The sequence below is a fragment of the Oryx dammah genome, unplaced genomic scaffold, assembly GCF_014754425.2.
Source record: "Oryx dammah isolate SB20612 unplaced genomic scaffold, SCBI_Odam_1.1 HiC_scaffold_29, whole genome shotgun sequence".
In the NCBI taxonomy this organism is placed as follows: Eukaryota; Metazoa; Chordata; class Mammalia; order Artiodactyla; family Bovidae; genus Oryx; species Oryx dammah.
Genome location: NW_024070213.1, coordinates 8,726,054 through 8,745,588, shown reverse-complemented (window position 1 = coordinate 8,745,588; position 19,535 = coordinate 8,726,054). Strand labels below are relative to the sequence as shown.

At 39.4% G+C, this 19,535-nt stretch overlaps 1 protein-coding gene across 1 annotated transcript in view; it reads right to left on the bottom strand.

Moving 5' to 3' along the window:
* Positions 1-19,535, bottom strand: part of ENTHD1 (ENTH domain containing 1) — an 81,501-nt gene that overhangs the window by 47,994 nt on the left and 13,972 nt on the right. Inside the window, exons 2-3 of the mRNA XM_040233366.1 lie at positions 17,121-17,363; positions 3,196-3,314 (exon numbers count right to left, since the gene is read on the bottom strand). Coding sequence (XP_040089300.1) covers positions 3,196-3,314; positions 17,121-17,363 — 362 coding nt within the window. The remainder of the gene's footprint in view (positions 1-3,195; positions 3,315-17,120; positions 17,364-19,535) is intronic.

Genomic DNA, 19,535 nt, shown 5'->3' with positions numbered 1-19,535 from the left:
TCATAACTTTGAAAATAACCTACAGATTTTCAATCTGTGGGCTATTTTGCAATTAAGATACAGTGAATCGTATGCACTTTTCTGAGCTACTAGAAAATCAGGTAAATCCAATACCTAGTGGCTAGGGGAAAAGGCTGGGAACAGAAGACTAGGAAATAGTTCCAACCCACCTCATAAAACCTCGGGCAAAATCCTGAATAAAGCACTCAGAGCAGGAGGCCGAACAAGCCTCTATCACAGGAAAAGAGGGGAAGGGCACTGACATTGAGGGTCTCCTCATTCATTCATTTCACTGTTCACTAACACAAACTGGGCAACTGAAGATTCAATAATAAATAGACTAGAAAAGTCTCCAAAGCTCTAGAAATGGAGCTTTCTTTCTAGTAGGAGAAAAACATAAAACAGAAAAACGAATGAATGAGATAATTTCATAGAGTCTTGAGTGGAACAGATTTCCAGTTAAAATGGTTCTACTTGCTCATACTGCAGGGATATGTGTTCTCCAAACACACAGCAATGAAAGAGAAAAGAGAAAAGTGTGAGAATTAAAGGCATCATCATGCTAAAGGACAAGATGAACATCTTCATAGATGGGAGCATGAATACAAACTCATGACAGTGAGGAGGTTGAAGCTGTGGATCTTTGAGTGCAAAAAAAAAAAAAGAGAGAGAGAGAGAGAGAAAACCAGAAGGTCAGTTCCAGAAGGGTAAACACAGATTTAAAATGATCACTGAGGATAGGAGTGTTGAACATGGGCTGACTGCTTAAAATGATGCCTGGGCATTGGGCTCCCCTACTTACAAAGGAACCTGAAATAATTCATCTGGCATCAGTGACGGCCTTGGACTCTGGCTTCTCAAAGTATTACACAAGTGAGTTCGAGGGGACACAGACTAAACTTCACCAGCAACTGAGCCACAGTATCCCTTGGTCTGGAGACTGGATCTGGAGTATCTCTGACATGAGCGAAAGAAAGGGGCTGTCCTCTGAAGGGAGTGCCTCCAGCGAGTGCAGAAACCCTGAGCAGGTGAGAGCAATCCGTGGGACTCAGCAGGCAGGCTTGAGAAGACACTTCTTCACCCTTCCTCTTCCAATCCCCTGGGGCAGGTGGTTTACCACTGAAGGAGTGCCTCCCTCTAAAGCTGCTTCTTGGGGTGCTAAGAATAAGATCCTCAGAATGAGCAATGATTAACTCTGGTACTCTTGGAGGGAGGGGGAGGGGAAGGACGTGTTCTCCACCCTGCAGTCCACTTCTTCCCTGTCTCACTTAAGCTGACAGAGCTGACACGGAGTAAGGTCTGACCTCTAGCAGTCCTAGACAAAGCAGCCATAATCTCGAGGGGTAAACAGTCATCTGAGGACCAAAACTATTAAAAAAAAAACAAACTGAATTACAGGTTTTGTCAAAGTGTAGATATTAGAAAAGATGGACCAAGAACTTAAAGTTAATATACAAACTAAACTAAATAAATAAAGGGATAAGCAATATGCAACAGGAATAAACACAATAAAAAGAATGAAATAGAAACATTAAATATCAAATGTAAAAACAGAATGTGGAAACAGAGAACACAGTCAGGATAAACAGTGGAATGGATTTGCTGAGAACAAATATCAAACTGGAAGATCAGATTGAGAAACTCTAGATGAAGAAAAAATAAAACATTAAATAGAGTCTATAAAGAAAACTGAAGAGATATGAAGGTAGAAATAGAATTACTAATATTCAGATAAGAAGAGTTCAAGGAAGAGAAAAAAATAAAAATAACAGTAGGAAATTTTTGAACCAGAGATAACTGTCTCAGAATTAAATAGAGGTGAGAGACTGTCCATTGGAGAGTCTCGCAGGGTGACAAAGAAGAGAGATAAGGAAAATCTACACTTAAACACTTAAGAGTAAAATTTCAGTCTTTTCAACAATGGTGTTGAAACAATTGGATATCGGTAGAGAAAAAAAGTGTTGTTTTTTTAAAATCTCACCTATACTTCACACCTTACATAAAAATTAAATCAAAATAGATCAGAGATCTAAATGTAAAACATGAAACTATAAAGTTTTTAGAAGAAAACATAGGAGAAAACCTACATGGTCTTGGGATAGACAAAGAGTTCTAAGATACAACACCAAAAGCATGATCCGTAAAGTAAAAAACTGATAACCTGGACTTCACTAAAATTTAAAACTGTTGCTGGAAAGCTGGGTGAAGTGTACCTGGGCCTCTGTACTATTTCTGCAACATCCTATAAGTCTATGCTTATTTCACAATAAAAAATGTTTACATGAATGGAGGAAGATGGACTGTTTGATAAATTAAATATTGCTTATCCATGAGTGTGTGCTCTGTCGCTTACTCATGGCTGACTCTGCAGCCCCATGGACGGTAGCCTGCCAACCTCCTCTGTCCATGGGGTTTTCCAGGCAAAAATACTGAAGTGGGTTGCCACTTCCTCCTCCAGAGGATCTTCCCAATCCAGGGATCAAACCTGTGTCTCCTGCATTGGCAGGCGGATTCTTTACCAGAGAACCACCTGGGAAGCCCTTGCTTACCCACAGGGGTTGCAAATAAAATAAGACTTCTATCTTAACACTATATAGTAAAATTCCAGAGGGCATAAAGTGCTTCCCTTGTGGCTCAGCTGGTAAAGAATCCACCTGTAAGGCAGGAGACCTGGGTTCGATCCCTGGGTTGGGAAGACCCCCTGGGGAAGGGAAAGGCTACCTACTCCAGTATTCTGGCCTAGAAAATTCCATGCACTATGTAGTCCATGGGAGTCACAGAGTCAGACACCACTGAGCAACTTTCACAGAGGGCATAAATATTTGAACATTTAGAAGAAAATATAAGAGACTTTTTCTTATATTAGGATAAAAAATTTTTTCTTAAGATTTTTTAAGGCACAAAGTATAAAGGAAAACTTTGTTAATAAAATTTTGAATGACAGAAGGTATCAAAAGCAAAGTTAAAAGAAGATAGTTTCTCTTCCCTGAAGCTCGAAAAAGAGAGAAAACAAAATTTCTCTTCAGGGCTCAAGAAAGAAACGCAGCCCTGTAGACACCTCGATTCTAGGCCAGTGATCCCTGGGTCCGACTTCTAACCTACAGGACTGTCAAATGCTGCTTCTGTGTTGATTTAAGGCACTAAGCTTCTGGGAACTTGTTAGAGCAGCAATAGGAAACTACTGTGATGACTCACCTCTGTCAATTTCCAAGCATTAATCTCCACGGGTAGTGTTTCCTGGGACAGGCCAGTTCCACTGGGCACCTCAATGTCTTGACACTGCTCTTGTTTCTGTCCTGCCTTGGAAGTGTTTTCTGTCAACAACATAAAGCTTTTACTTTGACAAAAAAGTAGTCATGTTTTCACACTGGCTCACAATTTTTCAGTTAATCACTTCTGATGATCCATTTTGTCTACCAAACATTATGTGCCAGTGGTAACCAATGAATATTAATCATTTAATATATCCCTTTATCATAACTGACAAGTTTGGACAGATTTTAAAAATACAACTTCAATTCTAGCCCTTTCTCCCATCAATGATTCTATTTTAAGGTTTTATTATTTGAATCATATTTTTAAAAATAAGGTATAATATAGAAAATAGAGTTTGAAAGTGTGAAAATTACTCAAATGAAAGTTTAGCAAAGCAGGAGTGACATCTATAATTATTTTAATTAATACTTAAAAGAACTTTATTATTGTGGTGTGAATTTCATGTGTTCTAGGCAAAAATAATCAGAAATATATAGGTTTTTTGAGAAAAAGAAACTTTAAACAAATTTTTGATTTGAAAAATTTAAAGAAAAAGAATATGCCAATGAAGCTAAGCTATTTTTGTTTACATATATTTGCTGAATTTAATGATTTTTGTAGTCAATATCACTTTCCTTCCTATATTAATTACTATGTAAATGAAAGTATTAGAATTAACTATATTCCAGCATGTTATTGGGCACCACAAAAAGTCTAAGAAATCTATCTTCAAAGTAGTATACACACTTCTGGGGGTATTTAAAGACTTCCCAAGGGTGAGGTGGGCATAGACAGCTTTAAGGATGTACCTTCCAGATCCACAAGTTCCGTATGTATTCTTACCAAAAACTGACCTGCCTGAGAATGCAACTATGTAGAAGCCGCTGGCTAGCTCTTTACCTCCTCCTTTCAAAATCAATTTTCTCCCACTTTACAAAGAAAGACATTTTCTTTACCCATCTAAGAATCTCTGAGGCACCAAACCGTAAAAAAGATTGGTGTGGGGAAGCTTCTTTTATTCAAGGCATGAAAAACCCAAAGTACAGCTTCAAAGTTTGTCCCGTCTTACACATATTTCTTTCTCTCAGAAAGCATGGCATAAGTAACAGGCCTTTTGGGCCACACCAGGATGTGTGGTACTCAGATATATCACAATATGGAGAAGCAGGACAGTGTCCTTGTGTTTCCCATCCCCCTGGTACTGTCAAAGAATGCATCACTCCTGGGGAAGAGTCCCAGAAGAGAAGAGCAAGGAAAGCATCGGGGATATAAGTACCTTATTCCACCAGTACCACACACTTAGGGCAAGCTTTTGTGGTAGTGGTGGTTTAGTCACTAAGCCGTGTCTGACTCATATGACCCCACGGACTGGAGCCTGCCAGGCTCTTCTGTCCACTGGATTCTCCAGGCAAGAATACTGGGGTGGCTTCCCATTTCCTTCTCCAGAGGATCTTCCCGACCCAGGGATCAAACCTGGATCTCCTGCACTGCAGGCAGAATTTTTACCGATTGAGCTACGAGGGAAGCCCTAAGGGAAGTTCCACCAATGCAAAACACTTGGGGGCAAGCCTTTGTGCCTTAGCTTTGAGAGTGTTAATACAACCAGAGTGATGGCTGTTTCCATGTGTATTTAAATAAATAAAGTAAAATGTTTTTCTGAAAGGAAGTTTAAATCTGATTCGACTGGTTGTTTTGACAATGAGGACCAACTTTGTAAACTAGGTAAATATGATAAATATTTTCCAGTAATTGAATGAAACAAACCTGCAGTTCTGAAGATTTGATCAAAATTCATTTAAAGCATATGACACACAAAAACAATCATTTCTCAAAAACATTTGTGTTGACAGGTACACTGCAATTAGTGTTTTTATTTTTCCCACACATTCTGAGCATATTGGGTTAACTTAATGTGAAATCAGTATAATTAATAGCCATTTGATACATTTTAGCAAAAGTTTTTTGGTATTACTCCCAGAAATTGAGAACATAAATTGCTCTCACTGACTGTTTAACAAGTCTTTTCCTAAGTAGGCTGTTTCCAATCCTTTGCTTTCAACAATGAAGAAAGACCTAATCACATTAACAGTTGACAAGTGATGGAAAACATTTTTATAATAAATCACTGTATAATTCTGGGCATATTACTTGGAAAGAAATCATAGAATTGGTTGACACTGCTATAATAAAACACCTTCTATTCCCACCGACAATTTTATGTGAACAAGTCTTCTCAGCATTTACATCTATAAAAATGTAAAACAGAAAAAGAATTTATGTTGAACCTTGTCTATTTCAAGCAATAAGTAATATTCACATGTGGGTAAATGAACAGTTTCATGTAGTTCATAAAAAACATGTCCTTCCAATAAAATTTTATTCTTTATGTTTAATAAGTATTTATAAAAATGTATAATACACTTATGTGGTTGTGATCGATTGTGTACTAAAAATAATTACAACGATAGGTCAATCTAAAGGAATATTTTTCCACTTAAAGCCTCTGGTTGCAGACAATTTAGAAAAATAATTGCAACTTATGTACACATTTCACGTAGAGAAGACTTTCAAGCATAAGCATACTTTCTGTTAGGAAAAATTCTGTGAGATGTGAAACAGAAATATGACTTCAAGGAGAAAAGAGAATGATACAAAATTTCTAACAATTAAAGAAGACCATGCATTTTTTTAAATGAACGATTACAGATATCAATCACAATAGTATCTATATTCCTTTGGATGCTCTTAAAAAAACTCATGAAACACTTCTGATTGTTTTCTTTTCTTGTCTGTAAAGTCAATATTTTTAATTATATCCTCTGCATTTACTATACTTAAGACAAAATTTCACATGTCAATTAAAAATGTTGAAGGGGATATATAATTTTTCAAAATCATTTTAAAGAGTTATACAAGAAAAATAGCCTGATTTTTGCCTTCAAAATGTTTATAGACTGACTAGTGAGGTAAGTCTAAAATACAGACTTATAGGAAACAATTAGAGGAAAACAATTACAGGCCAAATTTTCTTAAAGTAACTTTCATTGGAAAAGACCCTGATGCTGGGAAAGATTGAGGGCAAGAGGAGAAGGGAACAACAGAGGACGAGATGGCTGGATGGCATCACTGACTCAGGGGACATTACTTTGAGCAAACTCAGGGAGATAGTGAAGGACAGGGAAGTCTGGCGTGCTGCAGTTCATGAGGTCACAAAGAGTCAATCATGACTTAGGGACTGAACAACAACAACAATGAATAGATACTCTAAGGAAAAAAATAATCAGTGTGCTCCAGAGTAATCAGAAAGAACCTCACACTGGAAGGAAAATTTGAACAAGGCTTTGAAGGACAGCTAGGATTCTGATAACTACAGAGGAGAAATGATTCCAAGCAGAAGGAACTACACAGGCAAAAGGAGCAAGAATGGTATAAGCCAAAGATGCTGAAGAACACAAATTTTGCATTTATAGCTCTAACGTTTCATTTTCTTATAACTTTATCCAAAAATTAATAATTAAAATGAGCTTATTTTGGACTTAGAGATTCTACAGCTAATCCTGGCAAACAGCAGTAATTTGAGGTTTAGATCATCTATGTACTTTCAAGTGATTTAATGAAGATCTACATTATCAGTCTTTGAGCATTCAGCAACTTATTATCCTTGAAATGATATGGATTTAAGTTTTAGACATCCCAGAAGTTGTTGTAGTTCAGTTGCTCAGTCGTGACCAACTCTTTGCAATCCCACGGACTGCAGCGTGCCAGGCTTCCCTGTCCTTCACTGTCTCCCAGAGTCTGCTCAAACTCATGTTCATTGAGTCAGTGATATCATCCAACCGTCTCATCCTATGTCACCCCCTTTTCCTCCTGCCCTCAATCTATCCCAGCATCAGGGTCTTTTCCAATGAGTTGGTTCTTTGTATCACGTGGCCAAAGTATTGGAGCTTTAGCTTCAACATCAGGCCTTCCAGTGAATATTCAGGGTTGATTTCCTTTGATCTCCTAGCAAGCAGTTCAAGGGTCTTCTCCATCACCACAATTTGAGAGCATCAATTCTTCGGTGGCACTCAGCCTTCTTTATGGTCCAGCTCTCACATCTGTACATGACTACTTTAAAAACCATAGCTTTGACTATACAGACTTTGTCGGCAAAGGGATGTCTCTGCTTTTTAATATGCTATCTAGGTTTGTCATAAATTTTCTTCCAAGGAGCAACTGTCTTTTAATTTTGTGGCTGCAGTCACCGTCCACAGTGATTTTGGAGCCCAAGAAAATAAAATCTGTCACTGTTTCCACTTTTTCCCCATCTATTTCCCATGAAGTGATGAGATCATATGCTATGATCTTTGTTTTTTGAACGTTGAGTTTTAAGCTAGCTTTTTCACTCTCCTCCTTCACTTTCATCAAGAGGCTTTTTAGTTCCTCTTCAGTTTGTCATTAGAGTGATATCATTTGCATATCTGAGGTTGTTGGTATTTTCTCCTGGCAATTTTGATTCCAGCTTGTGCGTCTTCCAGCCCAGTATTTCACATGATGTACTCTGCATATAAGTTAAATAAGCAGCATGACAAAATACAGCCTTGACGTACTTCTTGCATGTATATTAAATAATCTTATGGGGCAAGAAGGCAGGCAGAATATAGTGAGTCTACAGAAATCCATTTAGAATTTTTTTTTTTTTTTTTTTAGTATCAGCACGCAACATTGCCAGTGAAGTGCGTTTAATTAAATTAGGTGACTACACAACATTGCTTTCTGGGTTTTCACAATCAAGTAGAGGGGGAGAACACACAACATGCATTTAGCTCCTTAGTGGAAATGAAGTACCTTGTATATCACAAGCTATTTATCAACTGAGACTGTAAAGTCACAGCCAAGGAAGACTAGTATGTGAATGAGAAACCTCAAAGGAAAAAGTGAAGATGTTGCAGGAAGTGATGCTATTGAGTCATTCAAAGATGAGTGCTTAGATACCGAGGCTGTAGTTACTTGGCAGAAACAATCTAGGGAGAAGCTACAGATCTCATTGAGCCTGTATCACTCAGATAATACCACAAAGCAGAACTGGTGAAGCTTGTGATACTTCTCAGATAAGATATCAAACTGATGTTCAAACTATCAGACAGTAACAACACCACTGCGCATTTTGGAGTTGAAACGCTCCATGAGTGCACAAATTGTTCTATGTATTATTTCGCATCTAACAGACATTTTGGCTATGTATTAATACTGTCCTTTTAGGTGTAATTGAAGTAAACTAACTCACTTACCTAACAAACATTAAAAAATATGTATTTAATTATTATCAGCATTTTGGGCTGTGGTGGGTTTTCGTTGCTGCTCATGGGCTTGCTCGAGTTGTGGTGAGTTGCTCGAGGGCTACTCTGTGACGCAGCGCTCTGGCTTCTCATTGCAGGGGCTTCTCGTGTTGCAGAGCACAGGCTGTAGGTGTGAAGGCTTCAGTAGCTGCAGTGCGGAGGCTCAGTCAGTTGTGGCTCGTGGGCTCTAGAGCACTGGCTCAGGAGTTGTGGCACATGGGCTGTTACTCCTTGGCATGTGGCAACTTCCTGGACCAGGGATTGAACCTTTGTCCTTTGCTTTGCAAGGCAGATTCTTAACCATTGGACCACCAGGGAAGCCCCCCCCCCAAATTAACTTAACTTTTAAAAATGAACAAGTGCATCAATCATAGAAAATGAAGAACTGATAAGGTTTCAAAGCCTCATGGTGATTAAGAGTATCACGAGTTTGGAACCTTAACAATTTTAATATCATGGAGCAGACTGATAGAAAAGATGCAAGAATAGTACAAAGAATTCTCATCCAGAGCCACCAATTGTTAACATTTTGCTTTATAATTCTTTCCTCATTTATGTACATATCATTGTCCTATATCCTAAGTCTCGAAGCAAAGTCACTACTGTAGGTTGGGTTCCCCAGGAAACAAGACTTTGAGACTCACATTTGTATGAGGGGGATTCGTTAGGAAGCACTCTCAGAAACCACATCTAGAGTAGGGAGGGAGGCAGGCCTGGGCCAAGGGAGAAACTGAACTGCAATGCATGTGCAACAGAGGTCTTGGCCAATCCTCCTGGGAGCTCCGGGGCTGGAACAGCTCTTCACAGTTGTCCTGCCTTGAAGCAAGGTGGCTGGCCCATATCCACAAGCCATTGAAAGCAGGTTCTTTCAGGGATGGGGCAGAACTTTAGGCAGACAGGCTTTCTTCAGTTGTTGGGAGTTTGAAGAGAATTCAGCCGAGACCCCTTGGGCGCCAGCTCCCCCAGCAGCTGACAGAACAAGCGCCTTGATTTTGAAGCAGGAATCTGGGAAACACCACAGCATCCACTACAGACACCACCTCTGTGATTTCACTTTACTACTGTATTTACTCAGGACAAATGCTTCAGAGGGACAGTTTCTAGAAGCCACCTACACTGCTTATCACTATATCTTCAAACTTCCCATGTGGCGCAGTGGTAAAGCATCTGTCTGCCAGTGCAGGAGACGCAGCTTCAATCCCCGGACAGGGAAGATCCACTGGAGTATGAAATGGCAACCCACTCCAGTATTCTTGCCTGGGAAATATCACGGACAGAGGAGACTTGCAGGCTACAGTCCAGGGGAGTCACAAAGAGTCGGACACGACTGAGTGGCTGAGCGCGCACATCTTCAAGCCAGAAAGTGAAAGTGAAGTTGCTCAGTCATGTCCGACTCTTTGCGATCCCATGGACTGTAACCTACCAGGCTCTTCTGTCCATGTGATTTTCCAGGCAAGAGTACTGTAGTAGGTTGCCATTTCCTTCTCCAGCAAGAGCAGGGTGCCCCAAGCCCTGCTCTGTTAGGAACCAGGCTGCACAGCAGGAGGTAAGCTAGTGAAGTTTCAGCTGCCACTCTCCATTGCTCTCCATCACTCTCATCACTGCCTGAACCATCCCCTCCCCATGGAAAACTGCCTTCTACAGAACTGGTGCCTGGTGCCAAAAAGGTGGGGGATCATTGAGTTAGAGAAAATTCTGCTTATAAGGGGTTTGTGTGATTAGATTAAGCCCATCTAAATACTCCCTTTTTTGACATATAATGTAATGTAATCATGGGAGTGATAATTCATCATAATTCACAGGTTATTCTCACATTCAAAAGAGGGGATTCAATAAAGGCAAGAGTCATTGAGGTCTATTCACAGAATTCTGCCTACCACAGTAGTCAAATTTACAAATAGTTTTAAAAATAGTATTTAATAGTTTGCTCTTTTTTTGGTTTAAGAAATCCTTCCCTATTCCAAGCTGGCTTCCCTGGTGGCTCAGAGGTTAAAACGTCTGCCTGCAATGCAGGAGACCTGGGTTCGATCCCTGGGTCAGGAAGATCCCCTGGAGAAGGAAATGGCAACCCACTCCAGTATTCTTGCCTGGAGAATCCCATGGACAGAAGAGCCTGGTGGGCTACAGTCCATGAGATTGCATAGAGTCGGACAGGACTGAGTGACTAACACACACACACACACACACACACACACACACACATTCTTGTGCACAATGAGACACAGACCTAATTTCACTTCTTCCAACATGGATAAATGAATGTCCTGGTGTTGTTAAGCAGTTCATCCTCCCCTCACCAATGTGAAACACCACCTCTGTCATACACTAAGATGACGCAGCTGTACAGGTTTGTTTCCAGGGCTCTATCGTTTGCTCCATTGGCCATGCACCTACCCCTGCATCACTACCACACTGCCACGATCAGAGCTCTTTGTTCTTGTGATCTAGAAAGGCGAGCCCTCCATCTTATTCTTCTTCAGGAACATTTTGGATATGCCTGACCTTTTGCTCCTTTCAGATGAGTTTTGGAATTAGCCAATCAAACTCCATGTTTCAAATCCTTTTGGGACTTTGATTTTAAATGTAGTCAATCAGTGATTCTCAACTTGGGGCAACTTTTGTCCCCAAGAGACATCTGACCACATCTGCAGACATTTCTGGTTCTCACAAAAGGAAGGGGTGTGAGATAATAGCATCTAGTGGGTATAGGCCAGAGATAAGGCTCAACAACCTACATGCACAGGGCGGTCCCCACATCAAAGCGTTATCTGGCTTAAAATGTCAATAGTACCAGGCTTTAGAAACCCTCCACTAAATTTGTGCAATTTGGAGACAACTGATACTTACCATTTTTTAGACTTTCAATAAAAATATATACATATATATTTCATTATTAATTAATTTAAATTTTTAGAAGATCCTTGGAGACGTCCCATACCTCTGGTGAGTCCAGAAATATCTCAGTATATCATTTCTAGTCTTTAAATATTGTTCAATAAATGAGTTTCTTGGAGCTCCTCATAAGTGTTATTACCAGAAGTAGACCTGAAATATTGTCAGTGAAACTTAGCATTAGCACAATTCCATTTTTACAAAAGCAATTTCTCTCTAATTATTCATCTTCATACGTATTTGTATGGATGGATGGATGGATAGCAAGATGCCTAGAATTTACATTCATCTGATATTAATTATGGCTATTTCTGAGTGATTGGATTGGAAGTGATTAATTCTTTACAATGGGTCTATTTTTCTTTTTTCTTTTTTTTTTTTTTACAAGAATAAGGTGGTTTTTCGGAAACAAAAGAAGAAAAATAATAGGACTAGAAGCAAATATTCTAAGATGTTAATAGTGGTTGGTTTAGGGTGGTAGAGGTATAAGCTGCTGTTTCTTTTTTGTATATTTATTTTTAAATTAAAAAAAAATCACTGCTTAAACGTTCATCAGTGTAAATGTCTTAGTAGCAATCACACTTGAACCATACACTCTGCCATTGAGATTGTTATGTGATAAAGCCACCAAGTATGGCTCTGCATCAACTCTCCATAAATAGAAAGTTCACTGTGGGAAAATGCTGCTGGTTTTCCTGTTTGCTTTTGATTCACGTACTGTTTATCTATCTTTGTGGCAGGTCTCCACTGCTTTGCACGGGCTCCTCTAGTTGCAGCCAGTTGGGGCCACTCTCTAGTTGTGGTGCGTGGGCTTCTCACTGCAGTGATTTCTCTTGCTGTGGAGCATAGGGTCTAGGCACACAGGCTTCAGTAATTGTGGTGTACAAGCTCAGGACTTGTGGTTCTCAGGCTCGAGAGCACAGGCTCAGTGGTTGTGGCACACAGGCTTAGTTGCAACACGTGGAATCTTCCCAAACTAGGGATTGAACATGTGTCCCTTGCATTGGCAGGCAGATTCCTATCCACTGTGACAGCAGGGAAGTCCAACATGGGTGTTTTTGCTTATTAAAGTATGACAACTGCTTTGAATTCTAACTTTTGGTTCAACAGGAATCATATGCAATTTTTAGGGAAATATTTCCATGATGTGAAATGTTATTACATTTAACACAGGCCAGAGTAATCCTTCTCTGATACAGGTAAAGTTCCATTGCAAAGAATAGTACCACTAAAGAGCTCTTTATAGAAGACTGGATGATCCACAGAGGTAATGCTTTGCTGGTCTAAGTTGTAAGCAATGTCTCCAGTGATAGTTTTTATAAATATTACCTCTAAGGAAGGGCCCTAACTCTGATGCTTACAGCTCAGAAAAGCTGAGTTATCACTGTGCTTTATATAGCTTTCTGTCTTGCCATCAAGCAGCACTTATCCTGCAGCTCATCTCTTCCTTCAAACAACAAAATCATCTAAACAAACAACACCCAAGCTATCCACCCGAATTAAAACATGAGGAAAACATCCAGGAATAGGAAAAACGGAGCAGAAGCAGCGATATGTGTATAACACCTTCTCTAAAGTATCTTTTTTCCCTTGCTAATTCACCACAAAGAAGTGAGGAACAGCTGTTTTAGCTCAGGATCCTAAAGCCAGGGTATCAGATTTCTAGCAATGCATCCAATTTTACATTTCATTATAACTAAATAATTCAGAAGCATCTTTAAATTCCTTCTGATGGAAATTTACCCTTATGAAACTATAACTTGCCTTCATTTTCTGACGCGAATGTTAGAGTCATTTTCGATTTCTGTCTTTCTTCTCCAACATATCATCTATGTATTCATTCCCTCTCTGTAGTCTGTCTTTAAACATTACCTTTTCCTCATTTCAATAATCTTTGAGTGGGTCCTCGACTGAAACAACTGTCTCCTAGAAAGCTTCCCTCCAATTTGTAGCTCCTTCATTTCTACACAAAGCAATAAGAATTATCTTCCACCAACAGCTGTTTTCAGTAATAAGAAAGCTGAGTTCTGTGACTAAACTGAACATCCCTTCTGTTCTCCAAGGCCTACAATGGATCCTAGTTGCTAGTTGTATCAAACTGAAATTTCCAAATACTGCTCATAAACTGTATTTATAAACTGTGTGGAGTACTCTCAACTATCTGCCCACATTTTTCTACATATTAAAATTTATATTTTCTATTCCATTTAATCTGACAACCATATATTACCATGGTTAATTCATTTCTTGTATTCTTTCCCACTATGGTAGGGACTATTTGTTGTCCCCTATATTTATTCTCTCCTTCTTCCTTAACAATAGATTTTCTTTCATTTGGGTACATGGCTGTTATATAAAGACTACATTTCTCAGCCTTTCTTGAAGCTAGGAGCGTCTATGTAACCAAGTGCTAAACAATAAGAGTACATAAGCCAAAACCTTACAGGCAATTTCCATAAATGTCCTTAAAGGGAAGGGGCATTCATATTTTCAACCCTTCTTCCTTCCTACTGGCCAGAAGGCAGATGTAATGGCTGGAGGCAAGCAGCCATCTTGGACCATAAAGTGGAAGCTACATGGTGAGTTTGGCGGAACCACAAGACAGAAAGAGTCCTGACATCATGAAGAGCCATACTGGTCCTGGAATACCTCGTTCTGGATTATTTTCAGAAGAGAGAAGTTCTTATTATGTTTACACCACTACCAGTTTTGTGGCCCTAGTACTGTCACTCATGGGTGCCCCTAATTTTAACTGATCCACACATCTCCAAGTTATCATTTGCTGTTTTTCCTGTCCCATTAATAATGCCTCCTAATAAACTTTCTTATCTTCCCCAGGCCCAGCCGAATTACCAGTTTTTTTTCTTCTTTTAAAATACAGTTTCAGATTCAAATGCCTACATGGATATGATTAGTATTGCTAAGCTTACTTAATCTAATTTCTCTTTTTTGAACACAAACTCACACCTCTATATATCCCCTTTGTATGCATATGATACACAGTGATGATAAATGAAATTTTAAAATTATGTAACAGATTTTTTAACAAACTTACTACAGCTTTTATATGTAAAAATTCATTATTTACTTTAAATTTTCACTACAAATGCACTTCAGTGATGTTGTCATCCACCAAAACTCTTTTTGAACATCTTTTTTTGAAATGGACTGAAAGTTCATCACTGGATATAACCTCTGTGAGAGCAGAAATACACCCAATTTGTTTACCAGGCCTAGCCAACAGTGTACACAGACACTCAATACATGTTTGTAGTATGAAAAAAATGAATTGTAGCAAAACTACTTCATTTGCAGGTAGATTGATTTTTTTAAATAGTCAAAAGGTACTCAGAGCTCAGTCTAGTTGAATAATAAGCTATCATAAAGCTGGGAAATATCATTTTGGGTTTAAAAAAAACAGTGACTGTAAGGCAATAAGCTAGATTTTCTTATATGAATCACGAAAATGGCTCAGAGTTGAGCTACTTCTGCAGCAGTTTGATGGTGAAGGGTGCCAAGCTTTCTCTCATCTCAGAGCATTTGCACCACTGCTTCCTCTGCCCAAAGATCCCAGATACACCTGGACAGTTCCCTCACCTCATTCAAGTCTCTGTTTAAATCTCTGCCTCCTCCAAAAGAACCTCCCTCACTGCTGCTGCTGCTAAGTCACTTCAGTTGTGTCCGACTCTGTGCGACCCCATAGACGGCAGCCCACCAGGCTCCCCCGTCCCTGGGATTCTCCAGGCAAGAACACTGGAGTGGGATGCCATTTCCTTCTCCAATGCATGAAAGGGAAAAGTGAAAGGGAAGTCGTCGCTCAGTCATGTCCAACTCTTAGCGACCCCATGGACTACAGCCTACCAGGCTCCTCCGTCCATGGGATTTTCCAGGCAAGAGTACTGGAGTGGGGTGCCATTGCCTTCTCCAACCTCCCTCACTACCTGACCTAAAATAAAGCCATTCTTGTCCCTCTCTGCCCTGTCACTGCTTCCCTTTGCTTTATAGGACTTGACACTATCTGACACAGTATTTTACATCTGTTTTACTTATGTGTGTTTAATATTTATCTCTGTCACTAGAATATTTGCTACATGATGAGAGGGGCTTTGTTTTATTCACTGCTATCGCTCCAAAGTTCTGCTAGATATCCAAATTTCAAATTATAAATTTAATAAATATATTTATAATGAAAGAAAGGAAGAGGAAAGCAAATGGAAGAAGGAAGAACAAAAATGGTAATAGAGAAGTAGCAAAAGGGATGCAGAAACTCTAGGTGAGTCATAATTGGTTATTTTACTCTGTTACTTCATTTTAGGTATCAGTTTGAATTTAAGGCTTCTATGAGAAAATTTCAGAATGTGTCTCCTTCAAGATTTATTTCAAAGGACCAGGTCCCCAAAGAAAGAGGTTCCACTACTTTTTAGAAGTATTTCATTGGTATTTATTAAAACTATTATAATTATAATGCCCACCTCTTTTACTATCTTTCAACTGCCCTGTCCACACCAGTACAAATGGAGTGAACATTTGAGAACTCTTGATTTGTCAGAATAGTATTATACTTTAACGATTTTTAGCAGGATTGTTTTGTATTGGCATTAATATTAACATCTTAAATTTTCAATATTTAACTGACACCTGGAATGTCTCTCTTTCAATATCTTGCTTAATATGGTTGCATGATAAAGCTGGGAGGCAGGCGTTTGAAAATGCTTTCAACTATGTGCTCCTATATGTATGTAACATATATATGTAACATATGTAACACACATATATATACATAACATAACATATGTATATGTTACTCCTCCTATGCCCCTCACTATGGCACAAAGCGTAGCTGCTTTCAAGGGCCAGTTATCCAAGTCACATTTCACTGATGTTTTTGCTTCTTCAAATGGTCCATTCTTTACACACAATTTATTAACAGGGTTTATACTGGAGAAATTAGAGCAAAATGACATTCCTTTGTTGTTGTTTAATCGCTAAGTTGTGTCCGAGTCTTTTTGACCACGTGGACTATAGCCCGCCAGGCTCATCTGTCCATGGGATTTCCCTTTATGTTTCAGCAAATTCAGTAGAAAAGATAACTGCCTTTTCTTTCTGATCTCTATTAAAACATTATAAATAAGTGCCTTCTTTTCTAAGAAGAACTAGTTTTCAGTGGTCCAGATTTAAAGTTTTAGGTAAAGGAAAGGGTTATATAACACACGCAACTTTCCTAGAAGAGTTTTAGAGCATTCTCAGAATTTGGAGGCACATTTTTTAATGTCAATGTCTTGATTTGGAGGATCAAAGAATGCAAATGTGTGCACACCCAGAACCCTAGTCTCTGAACACAGTTCTCCTTCATCTCCAGTTATGATTAACATCTTAAAACTCAATCAGGATGCCAAATAGGATAGTACTAGTTTAATACCTTTAAAGCTCAAAAACATTTTATTTGCATCCCAGATAACTGCATTCAGAAACAGTCATAAAATTATCTGCTGAACAGTATCCTTCATCACCGTTGTCTACAGTATGTTGTCTAATGTAGTAACAGTACTACTAATATAGCATTAATACTTCAGTACTAAAACCCAATGTTTTCTACTTTTTAATTGTTCTTAAATGATATCTATTGCACTTTAGGCCAATGCCCATTATACGCACTTTTATTATGTAGCCGTGCAACCTTAAGAAGCTTATTCTTCTTCTCTGAAACAGGAATTTCTGGTGTAGGGGCAGAAGCACACGCTGTTGGTGAGTTACCCGTACCAGGTAATCTTTTAGGAAATGTCATAGAGTAGGAGGTACGCCGTCTAGTCCGACACGCTACTTCCCTCTCTCTATGCAGCAACTGTTCGTCCATCAGCAACGTTATAACTTGTTTTGACTTTTCCCGGATATAATAACCTGAAAAATACATTAACTGGCTTAGAAAATTTTAATTAAGGCTACCATAAAATTTTATTCTAAGAAAAAATAAGCAAAGTGTAAAAACCTTTAGCAAATGTAGAGGGAAATCCAAATTTCATTAGAATTGTCAATGACTATACTCCTGTTCTTACACTTTAAGAAGTAATAAGCATATGATGAAATCACATCATACATTGGCATTACATTTTTCATCTTAAATACGCTGTTGGATTTTTCTTTTGAAAGCACTACATTATTAATTTCATTTTTCAAATTGGCATTGAGCACTACCTAATACTGTACTATATAGGTGTCTGTTTACTTGTTTATTGGTTTCTCACCTAGAATACAATCTCCATGAGGGCAGAGACTCTTTAGTGTCTAGAAGAATGATTGGCACAGAGTAAGTGAAAGTGAAAGTCCCTTAGTCGTGTCCAACTCTTTGTGACCCTATGGACTATACATTATATGGAATTCTCCAGGCCAGAATACTGGAGTGGGTAGCTGTTCCGTTCTCCAGGGGATCTTTCCAACCCAGGGATTGAACCAAGGTCTCCCACATTACAGGCGGATCCTTTACCAGCTGAGCCACAAGGGACGCCAAAGAATACCGCAGTGGGTAGCCTCACCCTTCCTCCCACAGATCTTCCCGACCCAGAAATCGAACTGAGGTCTTTGCATTGCAGGCAGATTCGTTACCAACTGAGCTATCAGGGAAGCCCATAGTAAATACTTAATGAATATTTACTGAGTGAATGAATCAATAAAGGAGAAAATTACCCCAAAGTCTCCATTTTCTTCTTGATGCAATGCAAATGGAGCCAGACAGATGAAAAATACTGGTTGCAATTTACAACTTAGCTGCCTGAGAAAGTTATTTGGCCTGAAATAATTTCTTAGAACCTTCCTAATTGGAAAAGGTTAGAACTACAAATTATGGGGCAGATGTGGAACATTCTACTTGGAGTCTGCATGGATGGGTGGCTTTGACGACAGCTGCAATAGTTCAAAGGGAGAAGCAGGTACCTTGAGCAGAATGTCAAACACAAGGATGAAGGGCTTCTCCCCACAGCCTCAGGCCTCCCTCCTGAGGAGCAGTCTGCAGCATCAGGACAGTGAGGCCACAACACTTCACAGAAAATTGGGGAGAAATCATCCCGAAGTGAGCTTCCCATTCAAGGATGCCCACTGCCCTAGCCACCTCCCATCATCTCCAAGATACTGGAGAGTAGGAACCTGGATGTTTTAAAGTATGAGTTGAAAGTGAAAAGATTCAAGAACCCAATAAACCTGCTTCAATGATGAGGTAAATAATAACAATAGTAATAAGATGGCATCTACTTACTTCTTACCAATACATTTCCGAAAAGGATGAATACATAGTACTAAAATATAATGGGCTTCCCTGGTGGCTCAGTGGTAAAGAATCTGCCTGCCAATGCAGGAGTCATGGGTTCGATCCCTGGGTTGGGAAGATCCCCTGGAGAAGGAAATGGCCACCCACTCCAGTATTCCTGCCTGGGAAATCCCATGGACAGAGGAGCCTGGAGGGCTAAAGTCCATGGGGTCGCAAAAGAGTCAGACACGATTTAGCACCTAAACAACCACAACAAACTAAAACAGAATAGTACTGAAGATAGTTAGGCAGCAACTGCTTTGTGTTTGAAAAAGAGAGAATAGTGAAGGGCACTGAAGAGGTGGAGAGAAGGAGAGGGAGACAGAGAGACAGAGAGAGGAGAGGGGAGGAGAGAGAAAACAGATTCTCTGAAATAGGGAATTAAACTACGCCACAGATCGACAGCCAGATACTACATGAGACACATCAAGATGGAAAGCTTGTTAGCTGAGGCGAAGGTTAAAACAAAAACAAAGCTATATACCATTTCTTTGGGAATCTTTTGGTCATTAGTGACAGAACCTCAATTTGAACTGCTTGTGGGAAAATCAGGGGTTGCAGCTGGGCTACAGATACAAAGGAAGCAGAGACTAGAAAACTGCCAGCACCTCACCCAACTACCTCGGCCTCCCTCTGTGATGGCTTTTCTCTTCTCACAGGTCTTCTTCTTCAAGGCCACAGACAGCTCCATACTCACACCTCAGACTGTGTCACCTGAGAAGTCTCCTTCTTCATTTATTCAAATTTGAAAATTCCAGGAGAGTGACACTGAG